A 22,070-nucleotide genomic window follows, 5' to 3' on the forward strand; every position below is an offset into this window, starting at 1 on the left:
GTCTTATTAGGATGATATAAGCAACAATTGTAATATATAATAATATAATCCTCAGAGGTGACTGTCCTTGAGAATATTCTACACTAAAACTAATAAGCAGCTTTGATATATTAAAATTATTAGGCAAGCCAAAAGATAAAAATATTAGTAACAATATTCTGTGTGCACTATATTATTTATGAAAGAGCTTTATTTAGTAAAAATTTAAAGTTGTCCATTAAATTAGTTCTATTAACTAATACTCCTTAACTCATTATCTATGAACTAATAGAAACATTAGTTTCTATATTAATGTTCTCTACTATACTAATGTTCTATACTAAATTTAAGGCCCACAGACTAATACATCAAACAAAAATACTTATCAGATAATGTCTTAAGTTAGAAACATCCTGGACAGCATAGACTAATTTATACTGTATATGTCTTGATCCATTACCCCTTATGTGATAAATGAGCAAATATTTTAGAAAACCTCATAATTAAAAAAGTTAATTATGTCTGCATTTAATTGTTTCCAGTTTTATAAAACATGACACAAATTAAAGGTCATTATTACTGTACTTACTGAAAATTTACTTTGTCTACTTGGAATCTTGTCTCAAAAATCCCAGAAGTCAAAACCCGGCATCTTAAGAGATCCTGGAAATGAAAAACAATTGCACCTGTGAAATTTTCCATTTTAATGCAGCAAATTTGGCCTGCAAAAAAACATGATATATCAACAATTTCATATAACGAATGCAGTGAGCACATGCTACTGTATGTATTCAAATCAGACAATGTAAAATGTAATTCTGAACAATTATTTAAGTATTAGAAAAAATTATAATGGGACAGCAGAATTATTTCACTTTTTGTTCACATAATAGCTGATTTTCTTTCCCACTGCACAAACCTCTTAAACCTTTCCTCAATTTCAAAAGCAACTTGACACACAATATGGAAAGCTACTCTCAAAATTACTTTTCTACTGGAACCAGAAAGAGCATTTTTAACAAGAACAACATATATGACTTGTTAAAACTGTGGGTGGGATAAATGAATAAAAGCATTATTGAATTCAACATATTTCCCAATTTAAGCCTGCTTGAATTCATATAATTTATTAAAGGTGACTACCACACTAATTCACATTTGTTACGCCGTTTTATTCACCTGATCTGTGGGCGTGTAATCAGGAAGACCGACACTGTCTATTCTTTCTAGGAAGCTGAAAGAAAATATACAATTTTAACCATAACAAACCCAACACTGAAAACAGTCAAAAACTGCAGTTCCATCTCCATTCATATTTTTATAGATTAAGAGCAGTTTTATGAATTACATTAAGGTTGCAGCTAAAATGGACAAACACAATAAATCACAAAAGCGCCGTTCTACTTGACATACATTATATACTAAAGAGTTTTTTTATATTGACAGATTATGTATCTATGTTGATGCAACCAATCAATATCTTCCAGGGAGCCAATGTTCTCTTTTAAACACTGTCCAGACAAAATATTAGGTATAATTGACTCTCACGAGGTTTTGCTCATGCTTATTTTCTAATCTAAAATATATAGGTCCATTAGGGAAGTGGTACTGTGCTAAATTCTTAGAGGAGATGTAAGAACCAGTAGGATCAGCTGTGAATCTGATTTACCTAAGTATGCAAAAGCTATTTCCATGGCAATAAGATGGATAACAAGACTTAACGAACTGTAGGGCATTGAGCAGGAAAGAGTGCTCTAGTACCATGTTTCCCCGAAAATAAGCCCGGGTCTTATATTTATTTTTGGTCCACCAAAATAAGCCCAATAGGGCTTATTTTTTGGGGATGTCTTATTTTTTCATCACAAGGCCCAGCCCAGCTGGTGTGCCCCCCAGGTGATTCAGGTTTCCCTCCGTGGGTCAGGAAGGCTTTGGAAACTGCCTTTTCATTTAAATTCATCATCAATATTGTAATCTGTCCCTTTATTTTCAAAAAAATGATTTGTATTTACCACGATTAGCCTCCTTGAATGTCAATGGGAAGGCACCGTGTGAATTCTACTCATGAGCCATGGAAATACAAACACTCGCACTCTCAAAGCTCACGCTTCCTGCTCGGGGTACACCTCTGCTTTACAGGTGCATTCAACTTTGTGGCTCAGCTAAACTCTTCAGCTGCAGTGGGTCACAGTTCCCATCACCTTCAGGAAGCCTGGGCAATGGAAACCTTAGGCCAGGCTCTTCGCAGCTGAAGCAATCTCATCCAGGGCCAGATTGGCCATTGCGGGAGGCGTGGCCCATCCCCATCCTCCAGTTCCACCGTACATGCAGGATGAGCCTCCCGCGATGGCCAACCTGACCCTGGGTGAGCCAGATTGCTTACAGGGAGAGGCTGCACGTTGTAGGAGGACGACTGCAAAGGGTGTGTGCTGATCCCTGCAGCTCCTAGAGGCTCCAAGCGCAAATAGTGCACTTGTGGGAAAAATGCTAGGAAAAAAAATCCACTAATAAGAAACGCCATCTTTCATGCCACACTGAGACTCAACAGCAATCAAAATGTCCAACTACTTTAACTGATCTTTCTGACACCTTTGTGCAAAGCCCAGCAATCTGGATCTCTGCTGTGAAATACACTTTTTCACAGGAAGCCAGGCAGGTACTGAATATTCTTTGACGTCTTTGTGCCATTTTTTTTTTCTTGGAAGGTTCATAGAAATGCTGTTGCTGAGTATAACTGTTAGGACCTCCCCACCCCACAATATATTTATCTGAGCAACTTTTTTCATACTCAATTTTTTTAAAAAAAGAACTATTAAACAACTGCTTCTTTGGCAATTAGATATACCACAACATTCAAATGCTAGTAAATACATCAAATTATCTTCAGATTCTTAGTGCTTTTTAAAGATTATTTTTAAAGGAAGTTCTCAGCAGAACCATGTCCTGCAGTGACTACAACCTTTGTTATGAAACTCATTATATAATAATATGAAGGATTTGGTATAGGCTAGATGTTTCTTAGTCTTCTATGTTTTTCCTCTTCCTTGTTCTATTTTTCCCCAAATTGATTACAAAATGTTAACTGCTTGATTGCTTTTGAACAATAATGTTGTGTAAACCAAAAAAGCAAACCCAAGACCACTTTTTCTGCTGCCAGGACAAAACTGTTTTATCCACTCATTAGTATACTTTCTTGAAATATTATTTTGTATAAACCAGTATCTTGATAAATGTGGGATTCACATTAACCTGAAAACTACTGAGTGCAAGATGAATGCAATGTAAGTCTTTGTAGAGTGAAAACCCATAACATCAGGAGTTTTACAAATGTATTGCTTAAAAAGCTTGTTGATCCATAGTTAATTAAGGTTACTTAGTGTTGATTCAAATTCTAAGAAGAAAGGAAAATGAAAACCAAGACTGATGATTTGCATCCTAAAATAATGTTGATTACTCAAATTGCTCAGATTCTTCATATAGGACCAAATATCAACTTTTCTCTACTTATATTTTAGTCTTAAAAGCCAAGAAAAAAATAGGAGCTAGGGAGATTGTAAGCAAGTACAATTTATGACTCTGCTCACTGATGTTTACTGATCATGGAGCACTAATGTTAAACATCATTTCCTAGCTTTGTAGAGCTTGAGCCAGCCTTAGCTTTGGCCTTTAATTAGCAGTTTTTAAAAATAACTTTGGATATTTTAGGAAAAAAAATATAAGCACTTTATGGCCATCTTCAGTGTTCTTCTCAATTAATTAATTTTATTTATTTATTTCTGTTAACCTGTGTGATCAATACAATACAATACAATCCATGATTTCATTTCATGGCACATAATTATTAGTTTTTAATATGGTATTTCCAGCATTATCAGCAGATTATCATGCTGTTCAATAACTTTCAAATTACAGTTCAAGAACAGTGATTTGTATAAGCAGCACCCTGTTTTAAGTGGTAGACCTTTTTTTTTTTTTGAAACTTGCCTTGCCAGAAAAATGTTTTGCATCTTTTGTTAACTGCCTTTTCAATATGACTGAAACAGCCTGCAGAGGGCAGAGAACACTGGATGTACTATAATAGATGACATAATCTGTGGGCCAATGATTAAGAATCATTCAGTATTCCAAACAGTTCACATGGAATGGCAAGATTAACAGAGGCCTTAAAGGGATTTTACTTTCCAACAACTGTTTAAAAATTAACCCATTTTGTTGAAAGTTTTTTTTTGTTTCGAAGCAATGTATGCAAGTGACCCAAAGTTTATATATTTCATGAGTTTTGATCCATGAACTGAGAAAATACTGTCATTTTGAAATTCAGTCATTAAAACTTAATATATAAATAGCTAGAGAGAGAAATCTCAGGGTACATGGCCTTGGCTTTTGAAAGTGATGTCATATCTATCACTTGATTACGTTAACTGACAGGTACTATATACAACAGTGGTTCTCAACCTGTGGGTCGGGACCCCATTTGGGGTCGATCGACCATTTCATGGGGGTCGCCAAGCAAGGGTGTCCGCCATTTTTTTTGTCTGCCATTTTTTCCCCTTTTCCGGCGGGTGCCTTACCTCCCTTGGGCTGGGCCAGCTGGTGGTCGGCCTGCTCCGTCTCTGCCGCTTGCCAGCTAGGCCTCGGCCGGCGCAGGGGGCGGAACCACGCATGCGCAGCGCTCCCGGGCAGGGAAAGTCCTCGACTTACGACCGGTTGGGTAGTCCTCGACTTACGACTGGTTTAGTCCTCGACTTACGACCGGTTTAGTCCTCGACTTACGACCGGTTGGGGTCGCGGCATTAAAAAGGTTGAGAACCACTGATATACAAACCTATGTAGTTATTTATTTAGAAATGTGGGGAAACCTAGAAATTTGTGGAATGCTGAAAGAAAATCTATATTAAAAACAAATTTCAATGGTTGAAAAACAGGGGACTTATGCAAAGGACATAAGGAAATAGTGAAAGCTATTTAAGGGAACTTTGATATTTTCCTTCAGACAGGATCATTTTCCTATTATACATGTTTTTAATTTTTTTTAGAAGACATCAACCTCCTTACATGAATGTCTGTTAAATCTGCCCATTATTTGCTTCATGTAAAAGTATGCAGTCCCCCCCTCCATCTTTCTACAAATCTGCTGTTGATCATCTTGCCCAGGCATGATATTCGCCTTACATGCCTGATTTTCAGAATATTTTCTTGGTTCCCTTCGGTGCTACTTACTGCACCAAAATTTCCAGCCTATTAAGTCATGTCTACGAGGACATGGCCCCAGTTTGGTACCAGTAACAAGGAAAGCCTGTACTTTCTGGACTTACTGCAGAGGTACTAAAGTACAGGTAGTCCTGGATGAATGACCACTCCTTCAGCAACTGTTTGTAGTTAGGTTCCTGCTGAATATGGGGAAATTGTGATGGATCCTTATAGTTGTGGCGTTGCAGCATCCCTGGAGGCATGTGAACACAATATGGGCACCTGGTGACCAGCTTCCGATTGTCCTGTGATGACATGATTAGTTTTTGTGACCTTCAGTGCTGGTATCTGACAAGCAAAGTCAATGGGAACATTGTGACTGTGCAGGATTTCCCCAATGATGGCACTGGAACTGCTGCAAATGATGCTGTAATGGGGTGCAATCACATAATGTTGCGTTTTGCAACCACATCGCTTAGTGACAGAGTTGCCAGTTCCAATTATCATTCTTAATTGAAGACTGCTTGTAGTTTTCCCCCAACCAGGGGAAATGTGTTGGGCTACAAACTGTATACTTCCTAGTCCAGTGGTTCTCAACCTTTTTAATGCCGCAACCCCCAACCGGTCGTAAGTCGAGGACTAAACCGGTCGTAAGTCGAGGACTAAGCCAGTCGTAAGTCGAGGACTACCCAACCGGTCGTAATTCGAGGACTTTCCCTGCCCGGGAGCGCTGCACATGCGTGGTTCCGCCCCCTGCGCCGGCCGAGGCGTAGCTGGCAAGCGGCAGAGACGGAGCAGGCCGACCACCAGATGGCCCAGCTCAAGGGAGGTAAGGCACCCGCCAGAAAAGGGGGAAAAAATGGCGAACAGCCTTGCTTGGCGACCCCCGTGAAATGGTCGATCGACCCCAAATGGGGTCGCGCCCCATAGATTGAGAACCGCTGTCCTAGTAAATAGTGAGGCTACTAAATTTGGGGAAAGTGTTCTAAGCAGCTTCTTCTCCTGTGTATTTTTCTTGCTTGTAATTTGAACAAAATAGGAACTTGATGCATGTGCTTGGAGATAGTGCTAAGACATTTGAAAGACCAGCTTAAGAGCACTCATGAAAACTGTCATGAATTTTTATCCACAGACATAAGCATCAGACTTAGAAATGCCAGTTGGTTGGCATTATCCTATTTACCTGCTAGAAAGATGAGGATTTTCTTCAAATAATTACTGCTGAAAAGGAACAAATGGCTGCAAACAACTATAGCACAGATGCTTTTGAAAATAAGCATCTAAGAATGCTATTAGCTGTTGCCATCCAATTTATGAGGTGACTAATCCCTATTGCTTCCATGGTTAAATTCAACTATTTTGTAATGCCTAAACATAACTTTTGTCTCTTTTTTTCTTCCCTTCTCCTATTTTTTTCCAAGTTTTGTTTTCCTTATTTACTACCCCTCTCATATTATTTTAAATTCCATCCTTAGCTTGTTTTTTTCTTCTTATTCTGGCTGTTTCTGCTCAAAGGAGTATGTAAGTGTGTGTCTTGCTAAGGGAAAAGGGACATATAATATACATGAGAGAGAAAATGTGTGATATATGCAAATGAGAGGCAATTTTTATTAAACCAGTACCTTATTTTGTAGGCAACTGAACTGAATTACAGGTAGTCTTCGACTGATCCCCATTACAATTGTAAGTCGTGTAAGTTAGTCATAAAGTGGGGTATCAATTGACTGAGTTGATTTTACGTCCTTTTTTGCAGCATTTGTTCAGCTAATTACTATGGTTGTTAAGTGAATGTCTTAGAGGGCAGCCCCATGTAGAGTTCATTATCAGATCACTAGGGCATGAGTGGCTAACTGAAGGGCTTCTTTTGTTGTTGACGAAAATGTACAACTGTGTAAAGGCTCTCCAGGCCATGACTACCTCCTGTTCTCTAAGCAGTATCTGCAAGTCCAGGAGGACCCCCAAATTCATATATGTGGTATGCAGTATCTAGATTCAAAACAAAAAAAGGTTTTATAGATATAGATATAAAAAGGATAGACACTGGGTTAGCTGCTCCTTAAAGGAGCCATGTTTTTTTCTGGGCTAACATAGTAGCTGCACAGATTTAGGAAATATATGTTACAGTTTAAGATCTTGGTGACACAAGATTGCACTCTGTTGCTACCTCCTCAACTCAATTTTGTATGTTCCCGAATTCTCATAATAATCACATAAGCCGAGGAAAATGTGTGGCTCCTTTAAGCAGCAGCCAATAGGTATAGTGAGGGTGCTCACACCAGCTCTGAAGCATCCTTCTCCACTTCACATTTGAATACTTCATACCTGTACTTCCAATGCTTAAATGGTCGATCTGTATAGGACAGTGGTGGCAAACCTATGGCACGGGTGCCAGAGGCGGCACTCGGAGCCCTCTCTGTGGGCACACGTGCCGTTGCCCCAGCCTTGCCTCCCCCCGTGACCCCCTCCTCTCCAGCAGCCCCCCTGAAGGAGAGTCACCTTCGAGCGTGGCCCACACGGAGCAGCGCAGCCAAGGACATGGCAGCCAGGCAGCATAGACAAGACTCTGCCCTCACACCCCATCATGCAGTTGATGCTGCAGGGCGCGGGCAGAGGGTGTGGCCACCATAGCGCTGCTGGGCTGCCTGGGCAATCTGTGGCGGGCCCTGGAGGCGGTGAGTGGTCCTGTGGGCAGGCGGGGTGGGGGATGGGGGGACAGAGCAGAGGCGGGGCAGGGGGGTGGAGCGGGGACGGGGCCAGTTTTTGGGCACTCAGTCTCTAAAAGGTTCACCATCACTGGTATAGGAACTGTTACAACAAGAGCAATATTTCCTTGTCCTTTGGTAATTTCAGCAGTTATTAGTCAAACGTATTCTGATTTTAAAGCTATTTAAGCAATGAACACAATTTGCACCAAAATGATTTCTATGTTCAGCTTGTCTTGAAGGGTTAGAAATCATGTGAATATAAATGGTAGCCAGATGTATATTTTGATGCATATTTATCAGTTGCTTGACATTCCCTAAGTATTAGATAATGTACAAAATATTTACAGACACAAGACAGAAGAGTTAATATGTATCCCAAGCTATAAATTTCCCACAGATTTGAGAGAATATAATTAAGACCGCATCCAGAAGATTAAATTATGTTCTTAAGAAGTGAAGTGTATCATCAATAAGCAGTCTAGATTTTGAGGAAAATTAGTTTTCTTAACTATATTTACGTGAAAGGAAGATGAGGGTTTGTTTTTCAAATAATTTAACTTAGAAATGAGAAAATCTTCTTGGATTTATTAAGGACCAGGCAATATAAATTTGTTTTGGTAGAAACTGTCTTCATTCAGGATTGTCTTTGTGCCAGGTAAATACAGTAGTGTATGAACTATATTTTAGTTCAAGAGATATTTTTGGCTTCTAAGTCAAATAATTAACCCTTGTTCTAGTGCAAACAATATTAAGATTTATATCTGCAGTACTGCCACATAAAAACAAATTTAGCAGACTCCCACGGTATTAAGTTTAAAATACATATCTGTTCACATGGAATATTTTGGTGTTCTGATGTTCCTACTGCAAAATTTTCTGGCATATGTTCACATGCAAGGGAAGAGAAAAAAGCCCAGTTTGTAATACTAGAAGGTAAACATAAGTTTGTGCTAGTTGATGCAATGCAGCTGATTATGGCACAAAAGCAAGAATCATTAAAGATATCTCTAATATAAATTTAAACAGATTTTCTCTGCCTCTCTTCTGAAATGATTCCTTAGGTTCTTAAACTGTTTGATTCTCATCTCATTATTCAGAATGCATATAAAAATAGAACCAACACTGTATTATTGTAATACACTGAATGCTATAAAATTAAACTGCTTGAGGCTTTTAATGCAGTGGCTATGCAGACTAGCCGTTCTGCTGCAGGGCTTAAGGACTGGTTTTCTTTACTTCCATCTCAGCAGCATGAAGGGGCACTGGCATTGCAAGGAATAGGAGATCTCTGCATGTCTCACAACCTTTTCTCTACCTTGTTTCTGCACAATTCAAGAGCAGAAGTAACTTATAAAGTACGTAAAGTGAGGAATAAATAAATGGGACCCATCAACCAGCTTCCCTTTTCCTGCAATGCCCTTTTCTGCTGCTTAAACTGAATTTAAATGGGGAGGATGTATACTGGGAACACAAAATCAATCATATATAGTGCAAATCAGCCTTATAATACCACAGCAAACTTATACTAAAACACAACATGCAGTTATCACAATAACATAGCCTGTAAGCTGTTATGCTTTATTGCTAGCTAAAATAATACAAATTATATAGACAGTATAAGAAATGAAGAAAATACAATTTTCTTTAAAGCAGAAGTTCAAAAGTTAATAAATAGATAGCCCATGCAAAAAAACTGCAAATGTTTTGTCATCTAAAATCTTAACCAGCAGTTTTTCAGAAAAAATTAGGTTGCTGTTCAGTTTTTCAATCAAGCGAACTGGATTTTAGCTCTCATGGCAGAAGGCATAGAGCCTGGTTATCTTTCTCCTCCTTTCCACTATTCAAAAGGGTGGCTGTGTGGGTGTTTTCTAAAATATGCTTACTGAATATTCAATGCAAGAATACAATGCACCTGTAATGACAATGGAATCTGGTCTTCATTAGTAACTTTTAAATACAGATGTACAAGTACTTAAATGTGTACTATGCTATGTGTCATGCCAGCAGTCCAAGGATCCTGGCATGGGCATTATAATGAATAGTCTAAAATGAAACTAGCATCTAGTTTTCAGATACTGGAAATATTATCTGGCTGTTTAAGAGTGGACCTAGAAATTGAGTTGTCCTATAGCAAATACAAAAGTGGAAGGTGAAAGATGAAGAGGATGGACCACAGCAAGGTGATTCAATTGCAAGATGGCACACAACCAACCAACCAAACAACCTACTATTTAATAATTAAACAATCAAGCAATTTATGAATGTATATGCATAGTGAGTTTAATTCAGTCCATATATTCATTTTGCTATTTTCTGTTCAATTTAAATACTTAAGGACGCTGTTCAAGGTGAATGCTATCTTCAAAATCATACATGCTTTAGAAAGCATAAACAAAGTTGAGATCACCACCTTTAATTAATGGCTAAAATCAAGATGGTGTCACCTCATTACCTAATGGACAATTATTAGTATTAGTATAAGGTGTATAGAATAAACAAGAGCAAAGGGACCTTTAATGTGAAATCTCCAATTGAATACACAGTAAACCTTCAATTATATGGATCTTGAATCAGTGGATTTTGAATGTTATGGGAAAAAAATCTGGATTTCAGACAATAATAGACTTTGTTTCAATTCACTTGGTGAATTAGTCTGGACAATGTTTGTACATTTTATACTTAAGATACATTTTTATACATAATGTACTGTACATTTTAATACAAGTTTTGCCCACAGTGTCTACATTATGAAGAGTTTATGCATATTCTACTGATGTGTAATCTCAGTATTTAATAGACATTCAGTTCCAGCTGCTGTTTGTGTTATCCTAACTGGAACAGGTATTCTTCCAGTTAGGGCTGTAATAGACCCTGCCTGTTACAGTCATAAGTCATTAACAAACATAAAATGGGTTACTTAGTGGTGGTTTTTAAGTGAACGTGGAAGGCATGTGAATGCTGTGGTCATTAAGTGAATGTCATGGTTATTAAGTGAGCCTATTGTTCACCATGGTCTGGTTTTGCCCAAAAACAGAAGTGCAGGTTTTTGGCAAAACCATTGTAAAAACATAGTCATGTGACCACAGGATGCTGCAAATGGCCATAAATGTGGCTATGTTGCCGACTACCCGAACTGCAATCATCATCGGAATTTTGGATCAGATCATAAGTTCACCTTTTCAGGTAGATTATAACTTCAAACAGATTGAGAATTCTCCCATAAAACTGAATTTCATACACTTGGAGCACTCCAAGATTAATCTCTATCACTTGAAATCCAAGTGGGTATGCCAGACAACATTCGAGACATTTGTGATTGGTATGGCAGCTGTGGATCTTCATCAATGGGATGGCCTGCTTACATAACTCATACTCTGGTATCCTTCTGGGTGCATTACTGCAACATGTTGTAAGAGGGTCTCTGTCCTTGAAGATAAGTAGGAAATTGAAGGAGCACAACATGGAGAATGGTACTGTAGAATGCAACAATGGGAGGGCTATCCCGATACCGTTGAAGGAGCATCTGTCCTAAATAAATTGTACTCACATCTTATATACAGGCAGTCCTCAACTTATGTCGATAATTGAGCCCAAAATTTATGTTGCTAAGTGAAATATTTGTTAAGTGAATTTTGTCCCATTTTATGACCTTTCTTGCCACGGTTGTTAAGTGAATTGTTGCAGTTGTTAAGTTAGTAAGACAGTTGTTAACGTGAATCTAGTTTCCCCACTGACTTTGCTTATCAGGTCACAGAAGCTGATCACATGACCCCAAGGCACTGCAACCATCCTAAATATGAGTCAGTTGCCAGGCATTTTAATTCTGATCACATGACCTTGGGGATGCTGCAACGGTCATAAGTGTGAAAAATGGTCATAAGTCACTTTTTTCAGTGCCGTTATAACTTCGAACGGCCACTAAATGAACTGTTGTATATTAAGGACTACCTGTACTACTCGTTGGGCTTTAAGTTTTAGTAATATTTAAAACCCTTAAAAGTTTAAACCTTAATATTTCAGACAGCTTCGTTCCCACTATAACATGCCCAAGTATTCAGAGGCTATGTCATCACTCTATGACTGTGAGAGATGTGCTTTGTTGGGGAGTGGCAAAAGACTTCTTTGTCATCTAACTTTCAGATGACCTCTCCTTGAGGCCAGGGTGGCTCTGACATTTTGTTTTTTCGCACTGGGGAAGGTTTGTTTTTTTTAAAAATTCATATTTAGAACACAGTGACCACAGCTTCACTATGCTTTTTATCACTTTAGTTTCTCTCTCTATTGTGGTTGCTCAATCAGAATAATTGTGGTTATATTGTTTTATTTCAGTTTTATGAACCTTATCTTGTTACATGAGTTTCTGGATAATGGGCGGGCCAAAGTTGGATGCTCTGAAATATAAGCAGAGTTGATAAAGGTTCACATGAATTCCAGAGCTGTAGTTTAGACTGGGAAGTGAGAAAACTTTTTTTTTTTAAGGTAATGTTAATGTTCCTGAAAATTGGTAGAACCAAACCGAAGCAATGTTTTTTACCATTATGCAGGGAAATGGAAAGTGTTAAAATACTTACATATTTTTAATCCCTACAGTATATCTATAGATTGTTAAATGAACAATTAAGCAACAAATGAGAATTGCAACTGTGATCAATTTGAAATCTCTGGTATTCACAACAGTAACAAATCTGCATGTTCATAACACACGTAACATTTTAAGAAAGCATACTACCTTACAGTAATATTAGTAGTAGGGGATAATATATCTTAAAAGGTACTCCTCCAGCTATGCAAACAATCCATTATTTAGTCACTACAATGAGACCTAAATAAGCATAAACCATAGTTTATGCTTATTTTAGTTTAAACTATATCAGATAGTTCTTGCAGTAATTAGCAACAACAGAAGTGATGACAATAGTATTGTGGAAAATTTATTTTTTAATCAGAAATTTATATTTGTTTTTCATCTCTGAAACAAGGGAAACTAAAACTTCAACAAAGTATTAGTTTAAGGATGTGCATCTTGAAGCAACCACGTTATTGTATGTTTTTCGTTATTTTTCCCCTTAAAAGATTTCAGTATATTTTACAGCTTATATGTTGTATTAGATATTTTCAGTGGTGGGATTCAGCCGGTTCGCACTGGTTCAGTAGAATCCGTAGCTAATTTTTTGTTGACTTTGGCGAACTGGCTGATGCCATAGCCCTTTTTCGCAAGACCCAGAACGGACCGCTGGAAGTGCATGGACGCCACTTCAGAAGCCTGTTCTGAGTCGGGGAGGCCTCCCAGGCCCAGAACAGCCCACCGGAAGTGCGTGGATGCCACTTCCAGAAGTCCGTTCTGAGCCTGGGAGGCTTCCCCCAGGCTTCCAAGGCTCAGAATGGACTTCCGGAAGTGGCGTCCATGCAGAGAACTGGATATTTTCCAGTGTTCAATAAAATCAAACTACCTAATTGTCTTATTTAGAAGGAAAAAGTGTGTCATGTTTTTATTAGATGTATATCTAAAGCACATATAATAAAGTATCTTGGTGGACTGCAGGTTTTTTCCATCCATCATGAATCCTCTATTATATACTAACATGCCTTCCTATACAACTTAAAATTTCAAATCAGCTGAAAGAAAAGAAACCAAACCTATTACACATATATATGCAATCTTATTTAAACTCAGGGACTTTGAATAGTGGTATATAACTGAAAACTTAATCTATGTTATGTAAATAAAACACATTACAATTTATATACTATACTGCTAGTATCAATAACAGTTATTATTAACAAAGGGGGTTAATGGACTTTTTAGTTAAATGAATGATTCAGACAAAATTACAATGTAGATTATTTTCTTTTGCCTTTCAAGACAGAATCCCAGACACAGAAACACTTTATGCATATTTCCACTGGCTTCCAGTAATAAAACACAGAACACAATTTTAGAAAGATTTTCCTAGAAGTGCTACTTACTATTGTGCACAGTCAATAAGTTGATATTCATTTGATCTCTCAAAGCATGCCTTTACTCCTTCATCATCCCAGAGCTTTTTTGCATGTTCAAAGAATTCCTGAAAATTGGAAATTTAATAATATATTTTATAAAGTATTTAAATAATCATTCCACTATTATAAAACATTTGAGGAGGAAGCTTCATTAGCACTCTATGCAAACAAGCATGTAGCATCTTTAACACTCAAAAGGAGCCTTGTAGGATGTTGCCTCTCAAATGTTATTTTAACTTTATTTCAAAAAAGAAAAGATTTTTATTAAAATTTCTATTAAAAGATGTTAGGTATATATCTATGTTTTAAATAGAGATTCTGTAAATTGCTGATATATTATTTTATGAATTTCATGTATAATCTTTAGTATGTAATGTATTTGATGATGATTTTGATAGTTCAATTTGGATAAAGACTGTTTTAATGATAGATTTTATGTATCACAATTCCCATTTAGAATGTTAACTTCTCCCTGAGTCACGAATGGGACTTTTTACATTACATTTTAAATGTAATGTTGTTGGAAAAGGGAGAAAATAAATGTTCATTTTAAAAAAAAGGAAATGTTATTTTCATATATAGTATTATTCATTGGTTCAGGGCGTCCAAGAATGTAATATAATACTATCACCTCCAAAATTACTTTGCCTGCCTCAAAGCATATGAAAGTGAAAATAGGAAGTACGTATAAATGTTGCTATTAAAAATACTCTAAAAGACTGAAATTAGTTTTTTATGACATGATCTAGGAAGCTAGCATATATTTTTTAAAATGTACAGAAAATGAAAATAGCAGTGAAACATTCTATTCAAAAGCGCATAATAGTAACAGAATGTCTGGATGACAATGTAGTTTTTACAAATATTATAAAATTTTATGTAAAAATACAATGTGCCTTTTTCCAGCACAGAATTCTGCTACAAATGTTAGTTTATTGCAGGGGTAGGCAACCTTGGCTCTTTTATGACTCGTGGACTTCAACTCCCAGAATTCCTGAGTCAGTCCACGAGTCATAAAAGAGCCAATAAACCCCTGGTTTATTGTATACTAATCTTAATTACAATGACAGCTGTACCTTAATGTAAGTTACAGTTATATTTTCAAATAAGTCTCAATTGAAATAAATCAGAGTATTTAACTGAGGAAAATTGAATTTTTTAAAAAAAATTCTAAGGAAAATCTAAAGTACTTAATTAGTTTGCAATTGAAGTTATCTTAATTTAATGGAATTTTGTTTATTTATTTGATTTATATAGTGCTCGTTTCAGCAGCATGAAGTGACAATTTTAGACCAATGTTTTTAAACCCTTTACCACCCTTTACCACATTTCAGGGAATTATTTATTTCCAGTATCAGATTTTTTTTTAAAAAAAAAGTTTTAAAAGTTTGCCACATGCCATGATATATTTGCTTTGAAACTTTAATCCCAAATTCTTACTAACTTAAGTTTAATTCTGCCTATGGAGATTCTCAATCATCAGGTCATGGCTGTCCCAAAGGTGCTTTTCAAAAGGCAACTGGACTTTCTTGGTTTTTTTTCCTTGAAGACGTTTTGCTTCTCACCCAAGAAGCTTCTTCAGTTCTGGCTGAATAGTGGGGAATGGAAGGAAAGAAGAAAACAACAAACGAAGCAACGCTGTCATTCCATACGTTGCAGGAATATCTGAAAAGCTCAGGAGGATTTTCAACACAACATACGTACACATTTTAAACCCAATAATCTATAAAGGCAGAAGCCTGTCCACCCCAAGGATAAAACACAAATTGAGTGATGTGGTATATGCTGTGGAATGCAGTGAGACATGTGCAGATCTGTACATTGTGGAACAAACAACAACTTCACAAACACATGGCACAACATAGGAGAACAAACCCATCAGGACAAGACTTAGCAGTCCATCTGCATCTGAAAGACAAAGGTCATTCTTTTGAAGACAGCAAAGTCCATATCCTGGACAGAGAGGACCAGAAGTTTGAAAGAGGGGTCAAAGAGGCAATCTGTATTAAAATTGAACAGCCCTCTCTCAACAAAGGGGGAGGGATATGACATCACCTATCCCCTGTCTACAATACAGTCCTTTCAGCATTTTGGCAGTGGTTTGCTCTCCAAGCTTGTTTCAATTTAGTTTCTGAATGTTTTGTTACCAGACTAGGTAACATCATCAACAGAATTTTCTTGTCTTATTCCTCATTAGCTTATATATGTCTTGTGTGCCAAGACAGTCCTTCCAAGAAGGTTGCACACCATTTGCACTCTTATTCAGGTGACCTTGAGGGTACAAATAAATCCCAAAATGGCTTCAACAACTTTCAGAGAGGTAACCATTGACCTTCAGAGTGCTCGTAACCACAGGACTGCTAAGGAATATAAATCCTTCCATTCTCCACTGTTCACCGGAACTGAAGAAGCTTCTTAGATGAAAAGTGAAACATCTTCAAGGAAAAAAAACCAAGAAAGTCTACTTGCCTTTTGAAAAGCACCTTTGGGTTTAAGTTAATTCCTTTAAATTTAATTTTGAATACTTATGTAATACAGCAATAATAAAAAGGGATATAAGCAATTTAAAAGGTAAAAACCTTGAAATATATATATATTCAGACACACACACACACACATGTATGTATGTATGTGTGTGTGTGTGTGTGTGTGTGTGTGTGTGTGTGTGTATTACACTAGTGTAGAGCCAACATCAGAAAAGACTGTTACAAAATAAAACAAAAAGAACTAAACTGTCTGGGAAATTAAAAAGGTTAGCTTTTAGCTAAACTTCATAGAATATTTGCAAATGAAAATCTACAGATAAAACACAACAAGAAATGAAACAAGAAATAAAGGTAGGCTTGAAAATTAACATAAGGATGGGCAATATTTTGTTCTGTGAGGTCACACTTAGCATTTATGGAGGCAATATTCTCAGGAGTGGACTTATAATACAAGATGGATAGGGATGTATCACACAGGTGAACAAGTCCAGGTATTATATTTTCCTGAATTTGTAGAGCATCTAAAATAATGAACCTTCAATCAGTTTAGCTGCCAGGCAGTACAGATGCAAAGAAAATAAAATGTATCCTTTGTTTATAGCAGAATTCTAAAGCATAGTTTTGAGACTTTCCAAGAAGACATTATCAATTTTAAGGCTTCAAAGCAACTACAAAGGATTCTTCCCCATAATTTAGCTTGAAGACAGAAGTTCTTCCGCCAGCTTATTTTACAAATCTCTTCCGCCAGCTTATTTTACAAGTCCCTCAATCTTGATTTAATAGACAGTGGGGGAATGTTTATTCGTTCAATACAAATATCTTTGAATTTACATAGATGTAATTTGTATAATTACATAATTTACATTTTATGCCATCTATGTCAATTTATTTATGCAAATTATGTAAACTGACACCAAAGACCTATAAATGTCAATTATGCAATTATGAAAATGAACTAGAATGAAATCACAAAGTCATAAATTACATAACATGCTGGTTTTTGACCAAATAAAGATTTGATGATGATGATAAATTATATAAACTAACTACATGAAATGCACATTCTCTGTTTTTTCAAGGTCTACCTATAAATCGAAGTACAGAAGAAAAATTTTGAGACAAACAGCAAAAGTTGAAAGTTAAAGGCCAACAAATGAAAATAAGAAACATAGCTTACTGAGGGAACAGGAGACAGTAATTGCTTTAAAACTGGTTATAAAATGAGAAATGAATAAAAATATTAGATGAAGAATGTAAAAAAATTCCACCACACACTCTAGCAGCTGATGTAAGAAAAGGTCTCCCTGCAGGTTTTAGTTGTGACCGACTTTAGGGGGCCGTTCTCATCTCCGTTTCTTAAGTCAAAGAGCTAGCGTTGTCCAGAGATGTTTTTGTGGTCATGTGGCCGGTATAACTTCATGCCACAACACAAAGCGTATGGTGAAACACAGAAGACTGTTACATTTCCCATGCTCATATGCAATACCTATTCATCTACTTGCATTTGCATTTTTCAAACTGCTAGGTTGGCAGGAGCTGGGACAAGTGATAGGAGCTCACTCCGTCTCCCGGCACTTGGGTCTCAAACTGCCAAGTTGGACATCTTTAACTGTCTAAGACTCAGTGTCCTAACTGAGGACCGCTGAGTGGCTGAGTCCTAACTGCCGAGCCACCATGTCTCATATGTTGGTGTGAGAAGAATGGGTAAAATTAGAAAGCACAGCATGAGATTTTCTAAACACTGCTTTCAAAAGTCTTGGGGTAGAACTATTCCCAATTTGTCACAAAAATATCACTTTTAATGTGTCTGAAAGGAATATATATACAGAATATATATTATACAGAAGTAGGCTTGAGCAAAAAACTTTTAGTTCTAGGAAAGCTATCAATACTTAATGTAGCTAAAAATATTCAGAAGAGAAGAATGTCCCAACAAAAACTATATAAACGGGTGGAACTGATCACACAGATTCATAGGGAGAGATGGGGAAACCCTCAATATTTGAAATACAATCTATGCAGTGTGACAAGAAAACTGGTATTAGAATCAAGGAATGCAATTCTAGAAATGCTTTTTCTTTTTTTACTTTTTAAAACTCATGAAGATCCATCAGGAAAGATGCATGCTGTCTATTTTTTATTCAGAAATGTACATTTCTGAGATCAACAGGATAACATTTTATGATCACGCTGGAAGTCACTTAATCCAACACCTTGCCAGTACAGGAAATCCATTATTAGGCAAGAATTGATAGATAGTCATCTAGTTTCTACTTAAAAACCTCTAATCACTATTTACTTCCTTTCAAGAAATTCTTATCCACTATTGAACAGCTCATAACCTCAGGAAATTCTTCGTAGTGATTAGTCTTAAATCTTTTTTTTCTTATAAGTCATTTGTTCCATTATTTAAGAGATAACCAAATGTTTGGAAACAGCTCTTTAATTGACTCTCATAAGCTTAAGTTCATGCAACAAACTATCTCAAATCATGTAGATAATGGCAACCGCTCTACTATTTATTATAACTCTGGACTGAGAGGTTTGATAAATACAGTGGAGGAAATGGAACCATGAATTTTCCTAATATAGACTTGCTGCAAAAGATATTTTAGTACTGCCACTAAACTTTTTCAGTCTCAAGTAGAATCCTTGAGTAATGAATATAGTCAGGAATTTTGTAAGTGATGTAGTTTATAAATATCTCTAGTACAGCTCCTTCTCATAACTAGGAGAAAGTTGGTTCAAAATTTAAAAAAAATGGCACATGAAATATATTCTAACTCTCTTTAATAATTTAAGAAATTACCCTAAAGTTCAATTTTGCAGAATTTTTGAATGCACTTTGTCAAATTTGTATTTTGAACCCGTCTTTCTAATCCTCTCTAGGGTTTTCTTTAGTAGTCTATTTTTGGCTATACAGTATCATATTCTTCTCTCTGACTGGAAAATTGATTAAGCTAGTATCTTTGTGTGACTGTTTGTATCAGCTTTCTAAAACAAACAGCATTACATGTGATTCACAGGAATTAACTTTGTTTTTTATTTAAAAGTGCCATAATCCAAAAGAGTCAGATTGTTGTTATTCCTGTAGGAGTTTCTCTCTCTTGCTCTGACATTAATGAAGGGAGGATAAATGTAGAAACTTACTCTTAAAAATAGCAAAACGTATTTTAATAATTATGAAATAATTTCAAAAGTAAAGCTATCACTGATAGCTTTAAGAAAAGTGGAATCATGCAAGTATTTTGTGTTATTTTTTTCTTCATTTTTTTCTTTAGTAGCTATTTAGCTGAGAATAGCTTGAAATAAAAAAAATCTACTTTAACTTATCAAGTTTATTCAATTGTCTCAAACATATGCAGTATTAATGTGGACAGGAATTTGACTAAATTATATGACAACATGAACAGAATGGAATGAACATTATTAAAACAGGATATAACAACTTGTGAGTAATACTGATATCGATTTAGGCATTCTCATCAGAAAAATACACAATCATTCTAAATGTTAAGATTATTTGCTTAACACTAAGTTAAACATAATCTAAAATAAAAATCTGTACACTTGAAGCTCAAATAAGCAACTTTAGTTCCATGATAATCACGTTTTGTTGAGGGGACTGGATATACCCTTATGGCTCTAACACTTGCATCTCTCCATGCTGTGTACATGGATTTGTTCAAAGAAGGAGATTATTTTGCTATTGGGAACAGCAGCTTGTTGTGCTAAACTAGCAACAAAGACAAAGAGGACTCTAATACACAAATAAATCTCTCGCAAGGGTAGAGTCTCTCTCTCTCTCTCTTTCTCTCTCTCTAACTTACAACAAAAGCTTCATTAGCACGAAGCCTAAGGCATAACAGTCATTAAAATCCATTTAGGAATAGCCAACTTAGCAGCCATGGGACATGCTTAGTATTATGTTCAAAGTCTCACTGTACACCTGCTTTAGTGTACACTTAATTAAGACAGTAACCCTTGGGAGAAAATAATATTTGTCACCAGCCAGATATTTTTTCTACTATAATTTCTAAGTATGCAATAAGCATCCAATTACTTTGCTAATTACTAACGGTTATTTACTTTCATAGGAGCAGTTTTTCCTATTTTCAAAAAAAGGGAAAACATTTTTCCAATTTTATTTGATTATTCATCACTGATTTGGGGGGATGTAATTGTACTATTTATGTAGCAAAACACATTGTTTAATATAGAGAATTGGTAAACATCACTTCCTCCTATTTCAGATATATTCCACAGCTCCTAGAGAATTGTATGATGTAATCTTTTATAAAGTTAACAAAATATTTTTCTACACCATGACACCAGGTGCACAATAAAACTATTTTCTAGATACTAAATACTTTTTCAGAAACAATACTCAAAACATTTTTGGTGATTTCATTACACTCCATTTAAGAGCTTTTACATTCTTTTTCCAACAAGCAGATTTGATTGGGACTTCATTTTATTTTCTAGATAAAATACAGCTAGCATTCACGTACAATTATTTATATTAGTGAAGATACTGATGCAAGCCATTTAATATTTGCTTAGTAAGATTTAAGAATAACTACATTTTCAACAATATTTCATACACAATAGTTCAATAAAAGGGTACTGTTTTTCAGTGGATAATATTATTTAAATAAAGCATTTAATTTAATATTTCAATTAATGACCAAGTTCTCTGTGGTCACCAGCTATGATTAGCATTTCTAAATTTTTGCTACTTCTCCAATTCTTCTGCCTACATGAAACCACTTAATTCAACATAGCAATCACCAAACAATACTAGGTAGTAAATGAACTACAAAAAGGGAAACAGGGAAACAATACTGATCATGCCTCGTTTACCTAATGTAGACGACAAACTATTCTAAACCTTTATATGTTTGGTTTATATAATTCTGTATAATCAATTATGTTCTTCATCCTTATGAATTATTTATTTTCACACTGTTCTTTTAGAAATAATAGCAATATAATTTCAAAAGTATGCTGGAAAATTTTAATCATCCTATAAATTCAGACATACCCAGACTAGCAGGATTATAAGTAAAAATAATTTTTGTAGAGTTAGGTTTCCACAGAACCAGAAAGTGATTTGAAATTGACCAAGCTTATCAGTAGGTCTTTACTGTGATCAAGGACCTTCCAAAGATCCAGCAGCACCACAATACGTGTACCCTTCCAAACAATTTGGCAAAATTACACAGCAAAGTAATCCTTTCCATCATTATATGGAGACATCCTGGATTGGATGGATTACATCTCAAGGTGTTAAAGGAATTAGCAGGTGTCAGGGAAATTCCCTGAAGTCTTTGAGAAATCCTGGAGCATAGGAGATGTGCCAGAAGAGTGTAGAAGAGCCAGTGTCAATGTTTTTTAAAAAAGGAAAAAAGTGGACACGGGAAACTACAGATCAATGAGCTTCACATCAATTCTGGCAAAATCTTGGAAAAGATAATCAAGTACTGGACTTGTGAGCACTGAGAAACTAACATGATTATTACCAGGAACCAGCATGATTTTGTTAAGATCAGGTTGTGCCAGACAAATCTTATTGTTTTCTTTGACAAAATTATTAGCTTACTGGACCAAGCAATGCTATGCATGCAGTAGACAGACGTTAGTGAGGCATTTGATAAAGCACACTATACTCTCCTTTTTGATAAACTAGAACAGCGTGGGATAGATAGTCCCA

At 36.1% G+C, this 22,070-nt stretch overlaps 1 protein-coding gene across 2 annotated transcripts in view; it reads right to left on the minus strand.

Annotated features, from left to right (window-relative positions):
* Positions 1 to 22,070, minus strand: part of GNAL (G protein subunit alpha L) — an 88,934-nt gene that overhangs the window by 3,795 nt on the left and 63,069 nt on the right. For both annotated transcript variants that reach the window (XM_029285734.1, XM_015824180.1), the window contains exons 5-7: positions 13,839 to 13,936; positions 1,159 to 1,213; positions 569 to 642 (exon numbers count right to left, since the gene is read on the minus strand). In XM_029285734.1, the coding sequence (XP_029141567.1) occupies positions 569 to 642; positions 1,159 to 1,213; positions 13,839 to 13,936 (227 nt within the window). The remainder of the gene's footprint in view (positions 1 to 568; positions 643 to 1,158; positions 1,214 to 13,838; positions 13,937 to 22,070) is intronic.

The sequence above is a fragment of the Protobothrops mucrosquamatus genome, unplaced genomic scaffold (assembly GCF_001527695.2).
Source record: "Protobothrops mucrosquamatus isolate PMUCROS unplaced genomic scaffold, P.Mucros_1.0 scaffold2149, whole genome shotgun sequence".
Lineage (NCBI taxonomy): Eukaryota > Metazoa > Chordata > Lepidosauria > Squamata > Viperidae > Protobothrops > Protobothrops mucrosquamatus.